Raw genomic sequence first — 17,358 nt, 5'->3', positions numbered from 1 at the left:
ACTTGATGCTTGAACAGTTTCCTCTTTTTAGAGTGAAAATATGAGGGGAAGATGGAATTTAGGAAATAAATTTTCCTAAATTTATTGTATATATGGAAACCTGAAATAAAGATCACGTTGTTGCTGATAGAGATTCTATAAGGGACAAATTCTAATAAATATTTTGATAATAATGTAAGTAGTGCTTTGGAATTATTTGAAACGATTACACAGTAGTTTAAATATCCTCCCATATTTTATTTATCTATCTGTAGTCCTCTTTGTTCCGAAGAATTTGAAGCAGCTGTTTACTTAGCAGATTCTTTAGGGATGGTTTAAATAGAACTTAGCTGTACTCTCTCCTAATTATTATAAGAGCTGAATTTGTAAATTTTTACTGTGTACAGCTTCAGAGTGAAACACCATTCCTCTGATGGTACAGTGCCCGATTTTCATTAAGTGTGTTAAAATTGGTTTGTTTCCATTATTTCCCCTAAGAGGTATTGTTTAAAAGTATCCATTCTTTATCTTCTAGAGACTTGATTTTCCATTTTTTTGTTTAAATTTTTTCATATGCTGGTTATTTATCTTGACTTTATGTATTTTGGCCTGTGTTTATTTTCTGATGTTCCTGGAGTGATTGAAAGCTTTCTATAAAGCGCAAAAAGTAATTGTCAGTTTTTCATGAGCCATGAAGCAAAGGGCTGGAAAAAGTTCATGTGGTATGTTCATGGAGTCTGTGTGTCTGGTGTTGGGCTGGCTCTTTGTGTATACTGTGTCACTTAATTCTCATAACAAACATGTTCGGTATTATCTCCACTCTACAGATGAGAAATGGGCTCACAGAAGTTCAGCAAGTTCAGATAGTTACTTAAATGCTAAATCTGTGATTGGAGCCCAGGCTTGTCCAACTCCATCCCCATTCTGTCATCTTAAACCGTATCTTTTCTAGTGAACAGAAGCTGGTCTGTGATCCATCATGATTTGATTTGTGCCTCCAGTCTTATTCTCTGACAATGGCAGGGGCATTCTTTCAGATGAGAAAAAAGGCAGGTGTCAAAAAAACGCCTACTTCCCCTTCACCATACTGGGAAGTCCAGAGTATAGCGGGGGATGGTAGAGTGGGAGGAGCACCCGCACGCGTTGGTGCCCAAGCATTGGCTTGGGTGTGACCTTGCCTTGTCCGGTTACTAGTGTTGTATTTTTGAACAAGTGGTTTAACCTCGCTAAGCCTTAGTTTCATCAGCTGTAAAGTGAGGTTAACGTTGACTGCTTTGTAAGCGTGGTGTGCTGTTTGGAGATAAAGTAGGTAAAACTTTTCAGTTCAGTTCCTGGCACATAGTAGGTATCTGAGAAATGGTAGCTGCTATTATAATGAGTGAAGGCAAAGGACGTTTACATTATCAGGGATGATACATGGATGCTTGGCTTTTCAGATCAACCTGCATTGACTTCTAGGCTTCTTAATTAATTTTGCTTAGGTATTATAACTCCCTTCCAAAAAAACAGTTAACCAGAGCTCATTGTCTTTGCCCAGAGGAGTAAAAACTAGTCTTTTATTTCTGTTGATGGCAGGTATCTCTACTACTCAAGCTTATTGTTATTATTATTGTGAACAGGCCCAGGATGTTCTGGTACAGGAGATGGAAGTGGTAAAACAAGGTATGAGCCACGGAGAACTCTCAAGTGAAGCTTATAACCAGGTGTGGGAAGAATGCTACAGTCAAGTTTTATATCTTCCTGGGCAGAGCCGCTACACACGGGCCAACCTAGCTAGCAAAAAGGACAGAATTGAGTCACTGGAAAAGAGGCTTGAGGTTGGTATCCTTTTAAAATTCTAATTTAAATGTACTTTGATTGAAATAATGAACCAGATAATACCACTGGAGACAACTTCAGAAAAATAGATCTAAGGTAATTGTTTTCGAATTTCTTGAGGAAAAACTACACTGAAGTGTTTGATCTTCCTTGGCCTTCTTCATTGGGTTTTCAGAGCTGCTGGCCTTTGTGATGAAGAGTGCCCTCCAAGTTGACCACAGGTCAATCAGAACCTTTTAGATGTGGGGGCAAAGAGCCAAGAAGTGAACACTGGCCACTCAGAAGAGTGTAGAGCAGTGCTACGAGAGCAATGTAGTTTTCTCTAGGGGGGCTCTCAGTGTACCAGGGAGCTTTCTTTCTGTAGCCAGAAGGGCACACTTACAGAACTTTGGTACCTTTCTGCTCATCCTCGGATTCCTGTCAGTTTGTTACAGAGAGAGCACTGAGCTGGATTATCCAGACAATGGCTTCTGTGATTTTTTCATGTCTATGAAAATGTTGAAACATACTAGATGGGAGTTTCATGGCATGTGGTTTCTTAATATAGTCTGCATGTTTTGAATTCCAGAATCTGTGTATGCATTTTGCCAATGGTATGTAAATTGTGGTTCACAGACCGCTAGGCTGCCTTGTGAATTCTTAATGGTGGTCTTCAGGGATGTTTCTGAGGCCAGGATATCTTGGGATGGGAAGGAGAAAGGAGTGCTTCAGGCAATCAAAGTGGCCTCAGATTCCGCTTATGTGATTACCAGTTTCTCTGCAGAAAGTAGATTTGGAAATATTTTTATTTGGGGTTAAAATAAAAAAATAGTAAAATCACTTAGGGGTGTTTGGGGCTAGGGAAATGAACTGGAAAAAGCAATATCCTGTTAAAATTAACATTTTTGATTTTACCTTTAAGATCACATGTATAGACACATCTTTTATCATTTAGTGGGAAATCAGACTTTCTGAAGTAATTCGCATCTTGGGTGAAATTTTAGCAATCCAGTGCTGCTGGTTACTCTAGCTGTGTTACTAACTTCCAGCAGGGTGTGCTGTTGCTCTGTGTTTTAATTCACAGTCAGGGAAACGAAAAAAGAACATGAGTGGTTAAATTTAAGTTGTATTTTCTGTTATGTAGGCTTCATTTCTTATAAGTGGTAGTTAGCAGTGTAATTCTGATCTAAGGTCAGCATCATAATTGATTGGAAAGCTATTTGGAAAGCTTCCTGTAACACTTATACATAAATACTTAGGTCTCTCACTTAGTTTGAAAATCTCATTTGAGGTGGGTAAACTCTTTCTTCCTCAAGTGGTAAGGACATTTTATGCTATTTAAAATATAAAAAAAAAGTTTTTTCCTAAATCTCATTTACTTTGTTGAGGCACTAACTTTCATGACAGCAAATAAATGTGTCACAAAGTGAGTGGTGCCATAAAGTACAGTAATTTTTATTTCTATGTTGAATTGGTCTTGTGAGTTTTGAAGGGAAAAATACAGAGAGAACCACTCCTGTTCTTTTGGAGATTTATTTGGGTCGTTTATGAGCAACCATTAAAAACATGTGGTTCTCTTTGTTCAGTTCAGTACCAGGAACTGAAATCTTCTGTTGAACTATTTTTGCTGAAGGATTGGTGATTTTGGAAGAATATTCATAAAACAGTCTGAAGTAATTTTTCTTTTCTTGACTCCTGGATAACTTGCTTTAATGTTTACCCAACTAGTTACTTTTAAAGAACATGTAATCAAATCCTTTAATTTAGTAAACTATGCTTATTTCAAATGAAAGTTCATTAAGTCTTTAAAAAGAAGAAAAGAGACTCAAAAACCCAAATAAACAAATCCCCCATTTTATTTGTATTCATTCCCTAATTCAGAACTAGGTTTGTCTTAGCTTATTTTAGCTTTTGAAGACACAATTCTCCTGGTTTGAAATACATAAATATTTTATTTCAATTGTGGTAATTCTTTCATCATTTCAGTTGATTGCTAAATTATAAACATTATTCAAAGTTTGTTGTGGGGAAGGAACTCCAGTTGTATTATATAAACTAAAGGCTGTACTTAAATTATCCTTCCACTCTTAGGTTCAGGGAGATATGCCTTGCTGTGCAAGCACAGTATACCATGGCTGCCAGTGTGTTTGAGTTTTGCTGCCATGAACTCTGGAACAGTGAATCTAAATTATGACCCTATCACAGCATATCAAGCAAGATGAAATCCAGCTTTGTCGTGGTTGGTGTCTCCTAAATGGATTAAAAAAATATGCCCCGAGGTTTATATTGGAGCTAGTCTTCGAGCCATTACTCCTGATTAATATTTGAAACTTAGAACTTAACCGAAAATCCTTAAGATACTCATTTAAAACTAGTAGAACCATCTCAGATTTTATGTAGAATGTTGTGGGTGGTACAAGGAGTCTGTTAAATAAATAGAATCAGTGTAGTTGCAGGTCAGAAGTAAGTGGGAAAGACTTCTGAATTGTAACCAAGTCCATGTATTTTATTCTGCTTAGGAGGTAGAATTAATTTCAGGACCTTACCAGACATTTGTGTGTAAAATAAGGCAGCAGTTGCAAACAGAAATGACACCTAATATCAGAAAAGGAAAAGTTATAAAAACATAGCAAGTTGAGGCCACTTAAATATGGCAGCAAAAAGCCCTGTTATTTGAATAGCTTTGAGGGTGTTATGGGTATATGGTAGGGGGGTAGAGTGATTGCTCTTTATAGTGATACTGCAGTTAATAAGAAAAGCTTAATTTCTGTTCAGTGTTATGTTTTTAAAAAACAGAAAAAGAGGGATGGCTATAACTGTAGAACAACTTTCATCAAGTGGTTAAAAGTAAAAAGCTTTAGTACTTTATTTAATCACACATTTAGTGAATGTTACTGAGCATCTACTCTGTGCCAGCCCCTGTACTAGGTCCTGGGGATATAGCAGGGAACGAGGCAGATGAGCTCTGTGCTCTTGTGGACTTCACGTTAAGCGTTTTCCAGATAAATGGAGAAGAACCTCATTTTCCGATGCCAGATAAATGAGTCATTACTGTATTTGGGAAGTGCAAATAGAATTTGAAGTGTTCTAATTTGTTTCCACTTTAAGTGGAAATAGGAAATCGTCTGAAGACATAATTATTTTGAGTGAAATAATTTCCAGTAGGTGCAAAAGTGAAATGAGAAGTCTGAATTTAGGCCTGCCATTAAATTTAATAGTATTTGAAATAGTATCTAAACTGCTGTGTTGAGGAAGTTTGGCTGAAAAGTAGATTTTGTCATGTTAGCTGTAAAAATGGAAAGGCTTTCCTTAGAGGTGGAAACTAGGTCCAGAGGTAATACTTCTCCCTGTATTTTACTGGCACAGTCAATTTAGTCAAGAAATACTATGTAACATTGACTTCTTGGAAATAAAGTAACTTAAAGAACACAGATAACACATTTAAAATCCTTCTCAGTGTATTTGTAGAACTCTTTTGGGGACCCCTGACTTTACTGAATGGTTATATTTCAGCAAAATTGGCTGCACAATGGATCTCATTTTCTCAGTGATTTTCATTATAAAGTTAGATATTTTTACACAGGAAAAAAATTCCCTTAATACTTTAAAGAGTGAAAACTTAGGGTAAGGATTAAGTTGGTGGGCAGTTCGGGGTGGAGGGATTATATGTTGTATCTCAGCAGGTTTGCGCTTATGTTCCCTTGTGGGTGAGTGTATGTGTGTGGGGGGTGGATGCGGTGGCAGGAGACAAGTCCCCAGTACTCTGGAACGCTCTCATCCTTAAGTTCTGCCCTCTGCCATGACCCTTAAAGGCATTAACAGATTTCTTGGTTGTTTCTAGCAAGAACTCTGGGAGCTGGACCAGAGATCTCCTGTGATACAACCGTGTTGCTTTTGTTATGCCTCAACGTCGAGTTGAATTTGTTTCGTGCAGTTTTTGAGTTTCATTTCCTAACTTATGCAAATGTAAAATGCTCTCAGCATTGCTTTATTGGTACATTACTGTCCTTGGAGATGTGTTTAGTAAGGTTTTGCCTTATTGCTTAGCTTGCTTTGCAGGGATGCAGTCTGATGGTTGCTAACTGATAGATGCTGACAATAATCACTGAATTGGACCTGCATCTCATCAATACAGAGATGGTTCACTGCTAAAACTTAATGCTAGTGAACAGTATAGAGATTAAAGGAGAGTCGCTCATGGTCTCTTGTTTGCAAACATGTCAGTGGCTGAACCACATCTTTACTGCTATAGGATCATATTGTGGAATGATGGACTAGGAAATGGAGCTGCCATTAACTATATTTATCTTAGGTATCCTGAAACCTGTTTTTCTAGTGCTATAAGGTTATATTCTGGGTCCCCAAGCAAGAATTTCAGTAAGGGATGCTCTTAATGTTTCTGAACCTCAGTGTAACAGACTTTAACTGAAGACAGTATTGGAGACCCAAGGATAATGTGTTTACTTTGGAATTACTTAAGCTTAGTAACCTTAACAAACTTAGTGAGTTTGAAAGTAACAATTAGACTTTTATAAGTCCCATACAGCCCCCTTTTGTAATGACCCGAGGAAACACTTATGGTTCCACTGATTCATCTCCTGGGGACCATCAGTTTTCCATTGGTCTCTGGCCAGTCTTTTTTAGACAGTTTCTCTTCTATGCATTTAAAAAATAACATTTGTAGGCTTTTTTTCTTTCTAAAAATAATAACTGTACTTTGTAGAGAATTTTAAATAAAAAAAAAATAAAGAGAAAAGCCTACCATTCAAATGTAATCACCTTAAACATCTTGCGGTGTGTGTATGTATAAGATTAAATATGATAGAAAAAGATGAATATATGAACATCTACACATATCTATGTGTGGGTGAAAGATGGAAGGCCTTTAAAACTAAATTGGGATCATTTAATAGTATAATATTGTAAGTATCATTCAAAAAAAAATCACTTGCTCTCTTTTAAAGTCTGTTGCAAAGGATTAGCTTTGGTGAAATCTGTAAATAATTATCCTAGTTATATTGTGCCCAACTTCTTAAAAAGTTGTTAAATAACCTTTTTTGCCCATAAAAATTTCTGAGATGTTTGTTTTCCTATAGTTTTATAGCTTGTTATGAATTAAAAAATATAAGCGGGGGAAATGCTTTTCTCCAGTGTCAAACAAAATTCTTATAAGTGACCTACGTACAGGTTAATGTCTAAATCAGGGAAGGAATGATGGGCAGATTCATTAATTGAGATCTTGTTTATGTGTGTCTAGAATAATTTGTTTTTCAGTGAACTGTCTGGTGACATTAAGCCATTTAGCCCCACAGCTTGACTTTCTTCAGGCATGTTTGCATTTCAGGGGCTGAGGCAGGGAGGACATCTGGTTTATTAGCTGTGGTGTAGCCTAATGTGTTGGACTTTCAAGTGGGACACAACTGCATAGCTTCATCTCTTAGTGACTCTGTGGCCTAGAGCAAGTTACTTAACCTCTCTGGGTCTCAAATTTTCTTACCTGTAAAATTTGGGTGTGTAATAGTTTTTTAGTCTCATGGAAATGAGAGTTTGAGACAATGTAAGATTAAATGAGATACTGTGTGCCTCGCAGTTGGCAAGTTTTAGTGAATAGGAGTTCTCTCCCATTTTTCTTAGGTTCATATCATTCTTAGTGTTAGCTAAATTAGATTAAATTGATATTTATCAAGTTATTCACCTTGAATAACAGGCTGGGTAAGTTTTCTGTTCTCTGAATTTTGATGAATGTCTGAAATATGAGACATGGGTCAATTTTAGGGGAGAGGTTTGAGTAATACTTAAAGGCTCAGATTTTGTTTAATATAAATGAATTTTACACAATTGTGCATTTTAACATTTCATATGTACATTTTGGTATATTGAAGTAGTTGACATACTTATAAATTTTAATGTCTCCATTATGTTCCATTGTACTGATGTTTCATGGTTTGTGGTGTATGGTCTTAACAAAATAGTTATCCTTTAGAGTAGATATTGAATTTGAATTTTAAAAAACCTTTTATTATGGGAATTGTCAAATACACGCCAAAGTCAACTAGTGTAATGAGTCCTCACGTGTTATCACCCAGCTATGACAGCCACTCTTATTTCATGTTATTCTCCCTCTCCCACTATTTGAAACAAACTCCAGACATCATATTGTAAAACAGAATTATGATGCATGAAATTCGTCAACTTGGTCCCCCTACACATTTGTATTAGATATATTCTCATTCATCCCCTCTTGAACTTTATGCTTTCATTTTGGATGTAGTCAGCTTTAATTATACCAAGTGTTGTCCTGCTTTAAAATCCTAATAGTTATAGTGAACTTCATTTAAGATTATTAGAAATTTTGTGCTGATACATATTTAAGCACAAACTTCCATTATAATCATATTTGGGAAGCTTGTCTGGTGACACGTGAACAGAGTATTTAATCCTAATTCCATTACTAACTTCGTTAGATGTTTTAAGAAGACTTTAAAGTATATCATCTCTAAGTGCAGTTAAGGATTTGAAAAAAATGATTTTGACAACTTTTGGTAAATCAGCTATAAATGCAGTGGTTTGAAATTCATTTTTTGGAAGAACTTTTGGTAAATCAGCTGTCAGAGGCAGTGCAAGCTCCTTAAGCCTGTTTTGTACAAAATAAGTTGTCCCGCAGGGCAGTTGCTAATGCTTAATTGTAGTTTTTAAAAGGGCTTAGAAATATTAATCTGGTTAAACCTGAGTCTGGTTCTCCTCAATTCTGCATATTTTAAACAAGAAGTTTTTATACTCTGTTGGACTTTAATGTTGTTTCTGTGTATGAATGTGGGGCGGGGCAGTTGGGGCTGATTTAAGGTAGTTCTGTTCCATACATGCATGTGCGTTTTGTGCTTGAGATTTATTGGCTAGGAAAAGGCCAGACGTTATAGGTTAGTTTTTTTTCCTCCTAAAATGTATCGAGCAGTCATAGGTTGAGCATTTTACAAAGTACTGTGTGCAGATATCTTCCTTTACGTTTTAACGATCAGATGGCAGATGTAAGATAAGTAAGCTAAAATTGAATATTAAAAGCTGTATTCCATTTCTTCTTTATATTTTTATACTAACTTATATAGCTATTTGATTTTTTTCTGTACTTTAATTTTTTGGTATAATCTATTTCCATATTTGCTTGGAATCTTAGCACAATATTTGAGCCAGAAGACGTTAATAAAGCTTGAGCTAAATGAAATAAAATTGTTGGCATTAATAAAATTGTTGACATTAGCAACTTTGCAATTTTAAAATCTTTGGTGTTTTGGGAATAATAAATGACTCAACTGTGTGAGGTGAGGTAACTCCCAGATAAATGTGCCTTGATGACTAATTAAACACTTTCTGAGCGTATTATGCTGTTATACCAAATTGGAAATTGGATTTCCAATAGCTAACTGAATTATCTTAACCAATAAAAATGATAATTTGTATGACTAATTTAAAAAAGTATGTACTAATTTGAAATTCTGTGCTGTTAAGGTTTTTGGAATGTGTATTCGAATCCACATGTGATTAGAATATCTAATGTTGGTATTCTTGGAACATGTTGAATTATAGTGTGAGGAACTTGATGCAACTAACTTATGGATTTAGTTGTTCACTTTTTACTGGGAATGAGGACTTTTTGGTAGGTCTAGTTAAAACAGCTGACACCTAGCTTCTGTAATGACAGTGGCTGAAACAGGATTCTCCATCCTTATTGCCTATTAGAATCATCTGGGGGCTTTAAAAATACAGTAGTCTGAGACCATTGAAATAAGGGTCTCTGGGTTTATAGCAGCGGTAGACTTTAAAAGCTGTATGGTTAATTCTAAAGTTTAGCTGGGGTTGAATAGCATTAGCTTAAAAAGATGTGCTCCAGTACCGGTTACTTGGTGTGGTGGTCCTCAAGAGGCAAACGGCTCACTTACAAGAAGAAACAGCTGGTTTTCCTTGCTTTAGTTCCAGGAAGGGGATCTCCATCATTTTTAAAATTAAAGTCGGAATTTAAAGGAGGGTTTTAAAGTGTCATCCATAGTCCCTTGGTCCGTTAGAGAGGAGAGCAAAATGGTTAAACTCGTAGTACCTATAATAATTGTAATCAGAGCTAACATTTGTTGACTGCTTACTTTATGTCACTTACTGGGCGGCTAAGGGCTTTTCTGTACATTATCTTAGGGTTCATAGTAACTTTTAGCAATGACTGCCATTTTACTGATGGGGAAAAGGAAATGCAGAGGTTAAATAACCTACGTCAACTCAAAACAGCTGGGTGGCCGTGCTGGGTAGAAAGAGTGACTCACTTCTCCACTCCACTGTGCTGCTGACTTGGCCCAGTATTTCCTGACTCTTAGAAGACAGATCATTGCTGTGGAACTCACTTTGATTTGTTATCTGTGAGAGGAAAATGGCTCTTTTATAAAGGACATTATTTATTCATGGATTTAGTCTTCAGGTGCTTTGCAGAGGAATAAAAGCGTATTAACTTTTATAAAATGCTGAAGATAGGAATTGTTTTAAAAGAGCTTTATGTAAATTAATTTTAGATCCATCTCATGTTCTTAAGGCGCACATGCAACGTGTCCCTTCCCTGCCATCGCCTCTGCCCTAGACTTACTTGACTTTGACTTCAATAAAGTAAGCTGGAGATGGATAGGTATGAAGTACTACTTTTCTAGTAGAAGTGTACTTTATATTTTGGGGAACACTGTGTTTCTTGGTGTTCTTACATATTCTTAAAAAAAAAAGGCATTGAGATTGACATGTTTGTTTTTAAATCAGACGTAATGCATTGAAGGGCATGTTTCAAAGTTGTTATCTTGGAAAGCTATATATTTCTTTTGGTGATTATGTTATTCCTAACTATTTAGAAAAACATCCTGTGAAGAGCTTTCTTATCAATATTTTGTATTTGACAGTATTTTCCCATGGGACCATTTCTGCTTATCTCCGCCCCCACCGCCACATTTAGTATTTCAGAAAAAATATTGTCACACTGTCTCCCTTGTTACAGGGTGCTCTCAGTTACATTATTATGAATTACAGAGTATCATTTGGGTATATATTATCCTGAAACTACTTAGTTTTGATTGCTTATAGAAGTCACTTGATGGAATCAGTTTGGAGGGGGGTGGGGGAGGAACAGATAAATACAAAGAAATTAACACAGATTTAATAATTATCCCTAAGGCTTTGACCTCACAATTTTAAGTGTTGTATGTTGGAAACAAGCATTTGCAGCTCATGATGAAGTGATAACATTGTGGGACGTAGAATGTACACCTAGAGAAGGCGTTATGCTAATGGGATTCTGCATCTCACATCTCCCTTCTCAAACGTCTCTCCTTGGACCCTCTAAGCTGGGGCTTTCTCTGCCCTTCTGCATCAGCTCTAGAGTTTTGTTGAAACCTTCTGCTAATTGTCCCTCTCCAGTTCTCTTTTGAGTTTATACGTTTTAAATTCTTTTCACCTAATTTTATTTTTTATTTTTTGTTTTTGTTTTTGCGGTACGCGGGCCTCTCACTGTTGTGGCCTCTCCCGTTGCGGAGCACAGGCTCCGGACGCACAGGCTCAGCGGCCATGGCTCACGGGCCCAGCCGCTCTGTGGCATGTGGGATCTTCCCGGACCGGGGCACGAACCCGTGTCCCCTGCATCGGCAGGCGGACTCTCAACCACTGCGCCACCAGGGAAGCCCCTGAAGGGGTTATGTTTTGATCACAGCTTTGGTACATTGATTGGATATTATTCAGTTACTAAAAATGTGGTCGATGTATAATATATAGAAGTGCATTTTTGAGATATAGATGGTGAAGATACATTGCTGTCAGTCCCAGAGTTGTTGCAGATTAATGATGGCAAACGTTATTTTTGGAGGTAAAGGTTAGTTTTCCCCATACTGTGAAATTCAAGCCTTCTTTGAGATTGAATCATGGGTGATGTTATTATGAATAATTTATTTGGGACTAACCTGTAAAAACTGTTCAAGTGCAGGAGAAGCCCTTCTTAAGCCTAATTTTGTTTTGTTAAAATTTATTTATTTTTGGCTGTGTTGGGTCTTTGTTGCTGCGCGTGGGCTTTCTGTAGTTGCGGTGAGCGGGGGCTACTCTTCCTTGCGGTGCGCGGGCTTCTCATTGTGGTGGCTTCTCGTTGAGGAACTCTAGGTGCGTGGGCTTCAGTAGTTGTGGCACACGGGCTCAGTTGCTCCGCGGCATGTGGGATCTTCCCTGACCAGCGCTCGAACCCGTGTCCCCTTCATTGGCAGGCAGACTCTTAACTACTGTACCACCAGGGAAGCCCTTAAGCCTAATTTTGCATTAAGGTAGTTGAAGTATAAGAAACTCTAATGTATTTTTTTTCTTTCCCATTATGATTTATCATAGGATACTGAATATAGTTCCTTGTGATATACAGTAGGACATTGTTGTTTATCTAACCCCAAACTTGCAGTCCATCCCTCCCTCCCCCGCCGCCCACCGTTGGCAACCACAAGTCTGTTATTTATGTCTGTGAGTCTGTTTCGTAGGTAAGTTCACTTGTGTCATATTTTACATTACATATATATGTACGTGATCTCATATGGTATCTGCCTTTCTCTTTCTGACTTACTTCACCTAACATGATAATCTCTAGATCCATCCATGTTGCTGCAGATGGCATTATTTCACTTTTTATGGCTGAGTAGTATTCCATTGTATATATGTACCACAGCTTCTTTATGCAGTCATCTGTCCGTGGACATTGAGGTCGTTTGCATGTCTTAGCTATTGTGGATTGTGCGGCTGTGAACGTAGGGGTGCATGCATATTTTTGAATTATAGTTTTGTCTGGATATATGCCCATGAGTGGGATTGCTGGATCATATGGAAACTATTTTTAGATTTTTGAAGAATCTCCATACTGTTTTCCATAGTGCCTGCACCAGTTTATATTCCCACCAACAGTAGGAGGGTTCTCTTTTCTCTACACCCTCTTCAGCATTTGTTATTTGTAGACTTTTTAATGATGGCCATTTTGACCGGTGTGAGGTGGAGTTTTGCTTTGCATTTCTCTGGTAATTAGTGATGATGAGCATCTTTTCATGTGCCTATTGGCCATCTCTATGTCTTCTTTGGAGAAATGTCTGTTTAGGTCTTCTGCCCATTTTTTGATTGGGTTGTTTGTTTTTTTGTTATTGAGTTATATGAGCTGTTTGTATATTTTTGGAAATTAAGCCCTTGTCAGTAGCATCATTTGCAAGTAGGTTGTCTTTTCATTTTGTTTATGGTTTCCTTTGCTGAGCAAAAGCTTATAAGTTTGATTTGGTCCCATTTGTTTATTTTTGCTTTTGTTTCTATTGCCTTGGGAGACTGACCTATGAAAACATTGGTATAATTTATGTCAGAGAATGTTTTGCCTATGTTCTCTTCCATGAGTTTTATGGTGTCATATCTTATATTTAAGTCTTTAAGCCATTTTGAATTTATTATGGTATGAGGGTGTGTTCTAACTTCATTCATTTACATGCGGCTGTCCAACTTTCCCAACACCACTTGCTGAAGAGACTATCTTTTCCCCGTTGTATGTTCTTGCCTCCTTTGTCAAAGATTAATTGACCGTGAGTGTGTGGGTTTATTTCTGGGCTCTTTTCTGTTCCACTGATCCATATGTGTGTTTTTGTGCCAGTACCATGCTGTTATTTATTTATTTATTTATTTATTTTTGGCTGCATTGGGTCTTCATTGCTGCACGCAGGCTTTTCTCTAGTTGCTACGAGTGGAGGCTACTCTTCGTTGTGGTGCACGGGCTTCTCCTTGCGGTGGCTTCTCTTGTTGCAGAGCACGGGCTCTAGGCACGTGGGCTTCAGTAGCTGTGGCTTGTGGGCTCTAGAGTGCAGGCTCAGTAGCTGTGGTGCACAGGCTTAGTTGCTCTGCGGCATGTGGGAATCTTCCCAGATCAGGGCTTGAACCCATGTCCCCTTCATTGGCAGGTGGATTCTTAACCATGGTGCCACCAGGGAAGTCCCCATGCTGTTTTGATTACTGTAGCTTTGTAGTATTGTCCAAAGTCTGAGAGGGTTATGCCTCCTGCTTTGTTCTTTTTCCTCAGGGTTGCTTTGGCAATTTTGGGTCTTTTATGGTTCCATATAAATTTTAGGATTATTTGTTCTAGTTCTGTGAAAAATGTCATGGGTAATTTGATAGAGATTGCATCTAATGTACTTCTGCTTTGAGGTAGTAGATGACCAGTTGTGCCTTTTTAGTCCTGTTATTTAGCCTGCTTTTCTCATGTGTGCTGATGTGAATCTTCCCCGACCCCCAGATAAACAGGGGTCACATGACGACAGAAGCCAAGAGAGCTGCAAAGATGGAAAAGAAGATGAAAATTTTGCTTGGGGGTTACCAGTCTCGTGCAATGGGGCTCATGAAACAGTTGAATGACTTATGGGACCAAATTGAGCAGGCTTACTTGGAGTTACGCACTTTTGAAGAACTCAAGAAACATGAAGATTCTGCTATTCCCCGGAGGCTAGAGGTAACGTTATTGGCTTGCAGCATTGCTTAGAAAGAGAGCTCCAAAGAATAATCAGGGCTTTCCTCTTTTCCTTTCCTGTGCAGGCTGTCTTTTGCAGTTGACATTGACTGGCTTTTTTTCAATGAGAGCCTAAAGTTTTTGACTTTCTAGTCTAGAATTGCCTGTGTGTAGGTGGATAGACCAGGCCAGTTTTGGATACACAGGCTTTTCCTGTACCAATTTTTTGTTTTGTATATAGATGCACTGTGAAATGGAATAAGTAACCCTTGTGATTTTTTTCCCCCGAAATTTAATTGCATCCCATTCATATAGCTCTCTGAGGTACATTAAACCAGTGTTGTTTTGTTTTGTAATTTGGGATGCTGGGAATATATCAGTAGCTAGTCATCCCAGAGCATCAAGTTCCTTTGGCCAGATCTGGTTTAACTTTATTTGCCAAGTGTGCATGATAGCCCCTGCCCAGATAAAGGGCAGCCAGGGCTTATTTAAGTGCATTTGTGGGTATTGATAGGACAATAATAGCTTGTTTATTTGAGATAGCAGCAGAGGTTTTATAACAAGATGGTAGTTGTATGACCAAATCAAAGAATGGCCACAGGACTGGTTTTATTGGGGAGGAGTTTTTTTTTTTTTGCGGTACGCAGGCCTCTCACTGCTGTGGCCTCTCCCGTTGTGGAGCACAGGCTCCGGACGCGCAGGCTCAGCGGCCATGGCTCACGGGCCCAGCCGCTCCGCGGCATGTGGGATCTTCCCAGACCGGGGCACGAACCCGTGTCCCCTGCATCGGCAGGCGGACTCTCAACCACTGCACCACTGGGGAAGCCCCAGGACTGGTTTTATAGCAGAAGTAGTTACTATTTTTGTTTCTCTTTGGGGAATACTTACCTCTTGAAAGTGTTGACTTAACTCAGCTGTTTGTAAGATGATAAAGTACCATAAGATATTTTTAATTTTCAGTGTGCTTACATATGAAAAAATAATTTAATGGTTTTGTTTCTTCAAGTGTCTAAAAGAAGATGTTCAGCGACAACAGGAAAGAGAAAAGGAACTTCAGCACAGATATGCTGATTTGCTGCTGGAGAAAGAGACTTTAAAGGCCAAATTCTGAAGCATATTCTCTCACAAGATGAATTAATTGCTGGTGTTCATACCCTGGAAGGCTGATACTGATGTTTATCTTCATTGACAAATTTGCCCACCATCTGTGGTTTTTCATTTGTTTATTTTAAATGATATCGATCTTACACATTTATGTATAAAGACTTTAACTCCACAGGACATTTTAGGGTTTAAATTATTAAGACGATCATTCTTTTAAAAGTGTCATATTTGCAGATTTTTTTTAGTTTTGGCCTTTAATTTTAAAAGCCTGATTTTAAACTGCTGCCTGTGAGTAAACTCTCGAATAAAAACAAAATATAAACAATTGAGAATGTAGCCTTTTGTTTGAAGTAATTAGATACTTAGAGTGCCCACAAACCAGGAAATATGTACTCTGTGTCATATTTAATGAGTAACTCTCGGGTGATCAAAATGGCGATCCAGTATCTTAATTTCCTTAAGAGGCAATCTTTTTGTGGCTTTGTTAGTTTTGACCGTTTTTGCATAGGATGGTCATTTCTCTATACCTTGACAAGATAGATTAACTTTTTAATACCTCAGTGTTTTTTTCAGTGTAACTTTAGGGAGGTCTCTTCTCTTCCCAGCTACTTACACAGTTCATGGATTAGGACTCAAAAGATTTAATTTTTCTTGACCTGTTATTTTCTTGTAAATACTTTTTTGAGAAAGGCATTTTAAAGATTAATTTCAACAGTACTATCAAACTTTATTAAAGCTCCTTGTTTATCTAAACAAGTCAGTCACACAAGTGTAGAATTTGGGGAATGCATAGAGGTGGGAAGATCTAACTTTATAACAATTCATATGGAATCGTTAGTTGGCTACAGTTCAATATAAGCCAGTAATATGTTGGACTCACCAGAAAGTTTGCTTAATCTTAGACTGCTAGGGATTACGGGGAGGGGATGGAGGGACTCATTCATTCGTCAGATATTTACTGATTATATAGCCAGTGTCTGAGTCCTGGAGATAGAACAGTGACTAAAATAGGCAGAGTTCCTGTTTTGTGGAGTTTACAGTCTCTTGAGAATGATAGACAATGAAAATTCAGGGAAGAAGAGCGACTCTTCTTACGCACCAGGCGTTTATTTAAGTTTTGGAGATGAACAGTTATTAAGACAAAGTTCTTGCTCCCATGTAGGTGACATTAGTGGGAGGAATACCAGACATACAGGGAAAAGTATCAGATCGTGAACTTTAGATTTAGTGGAGGGAATTAAAATAGGGTGATGAGAGATAGTGCCTGGGTGGCTGCTGTAGGTTGGATGATCAAAGAGCTCTCTGAGGAGATGTAGTTGGCATCTTAGAAGGAGCCATCCTTGTGAGCTTCAGGGAAGAGCAGTGCCGACAGAGTGAAGAACTAGCACAAAGCCGCTTTGGTGTATTTGAGGAGCAGAAAGGAAGACAGTGTGATTTAGAGTGTCAACAATGGCATTTGTATGAGTCCTGGTTGGATAGGGCCATATAGGAAGCTGTCGTAAGGAATTTGGGTCTTAATTCTAACTATGATGGGAAGCTGTGAGAAGATTTTAGCAAAGGAATGACACTATCAGATTTATCCTGTGGCTTTACTGTTATGTCTCACCAGGCTGAAGGTAGGGAAGCCAGTTCACGTAGGAGCCTGATGCAGTAATCCAGGCAAACAACAAGAGCGACTCAAACTAGGATAGAGCCAGTCCTGATGGAGACAGGTTGGAAGAATTTGAGCAGTAATAATTCTGTGGTCTCATCTGTAGTCTTTATAAATTTACGTTTTCCAGGTATCTAGTCACTTAATTCTAGTACTTTTTTCAATAATTTCACATGTATTTTTAGGAAATACTTTGATCTATGGTTAATGATAATGTTTCTTCTAATAGTTTTATTTAATTTTTATTGCATGTTTTGTTGGCTGAAATGTTAAATAATGACAATGGTGATAGTGGACATTTCTTGTTTTATTTCTC

The 17,358-nt window shown here is 37.9% G+C and overlaps 1 protein-coding gene across 1 annotated transcript in view; it reads left to right on the top strand.

The window, feature by feature from the left end:
• Window positions 1-15,718, top strand: part of CDC5L (cell division cycle 5 like) — a 42,710-nt gene extending 26,992 nt beyond the window's left edge. The window contains exons 14-16 of the mRNA XM_029243778.1: window positions 1,599-1,796; window positions 14,078-14,290; window positions 15,294-15,718. Coding sequence (XP_029099611.1) covers window positions 1,599-1,796; window positions 14,078-14,290; window positions 15,294-15,398 — 516 coding nt within the window. The 3' untranslated portion in view covers window positions 15,399-15,718. The remainder of the gene's footprint in view (window positions 1-1,598; window positions 1,797-14,077; window positions 14,291-15,293) is intronic.
• Window positions 15,719-17,358: the final 1,640 nt, after the last annotated feature.

This window comes from Monodon monoceros, unplaced genomic scaffold (assembly GCF_005190385.1).
Source record: "Monodon monoceros isolate NGI ecotype Baffin Bay Population unplaced genomic scaffold, NGI_Narwhal_1 Super_Scaffold_3, whole genome shotgun sequence".
Taxonomy (NCBI): Eukaryota; Metazoa; Chordata; class Mammalia; order Artiodactyla; family Monodontidae; genus Monodon; species Monodon monoceros.
This window is presented reverse-complemented; position numbering and strand designations above follow the sequence as displayed.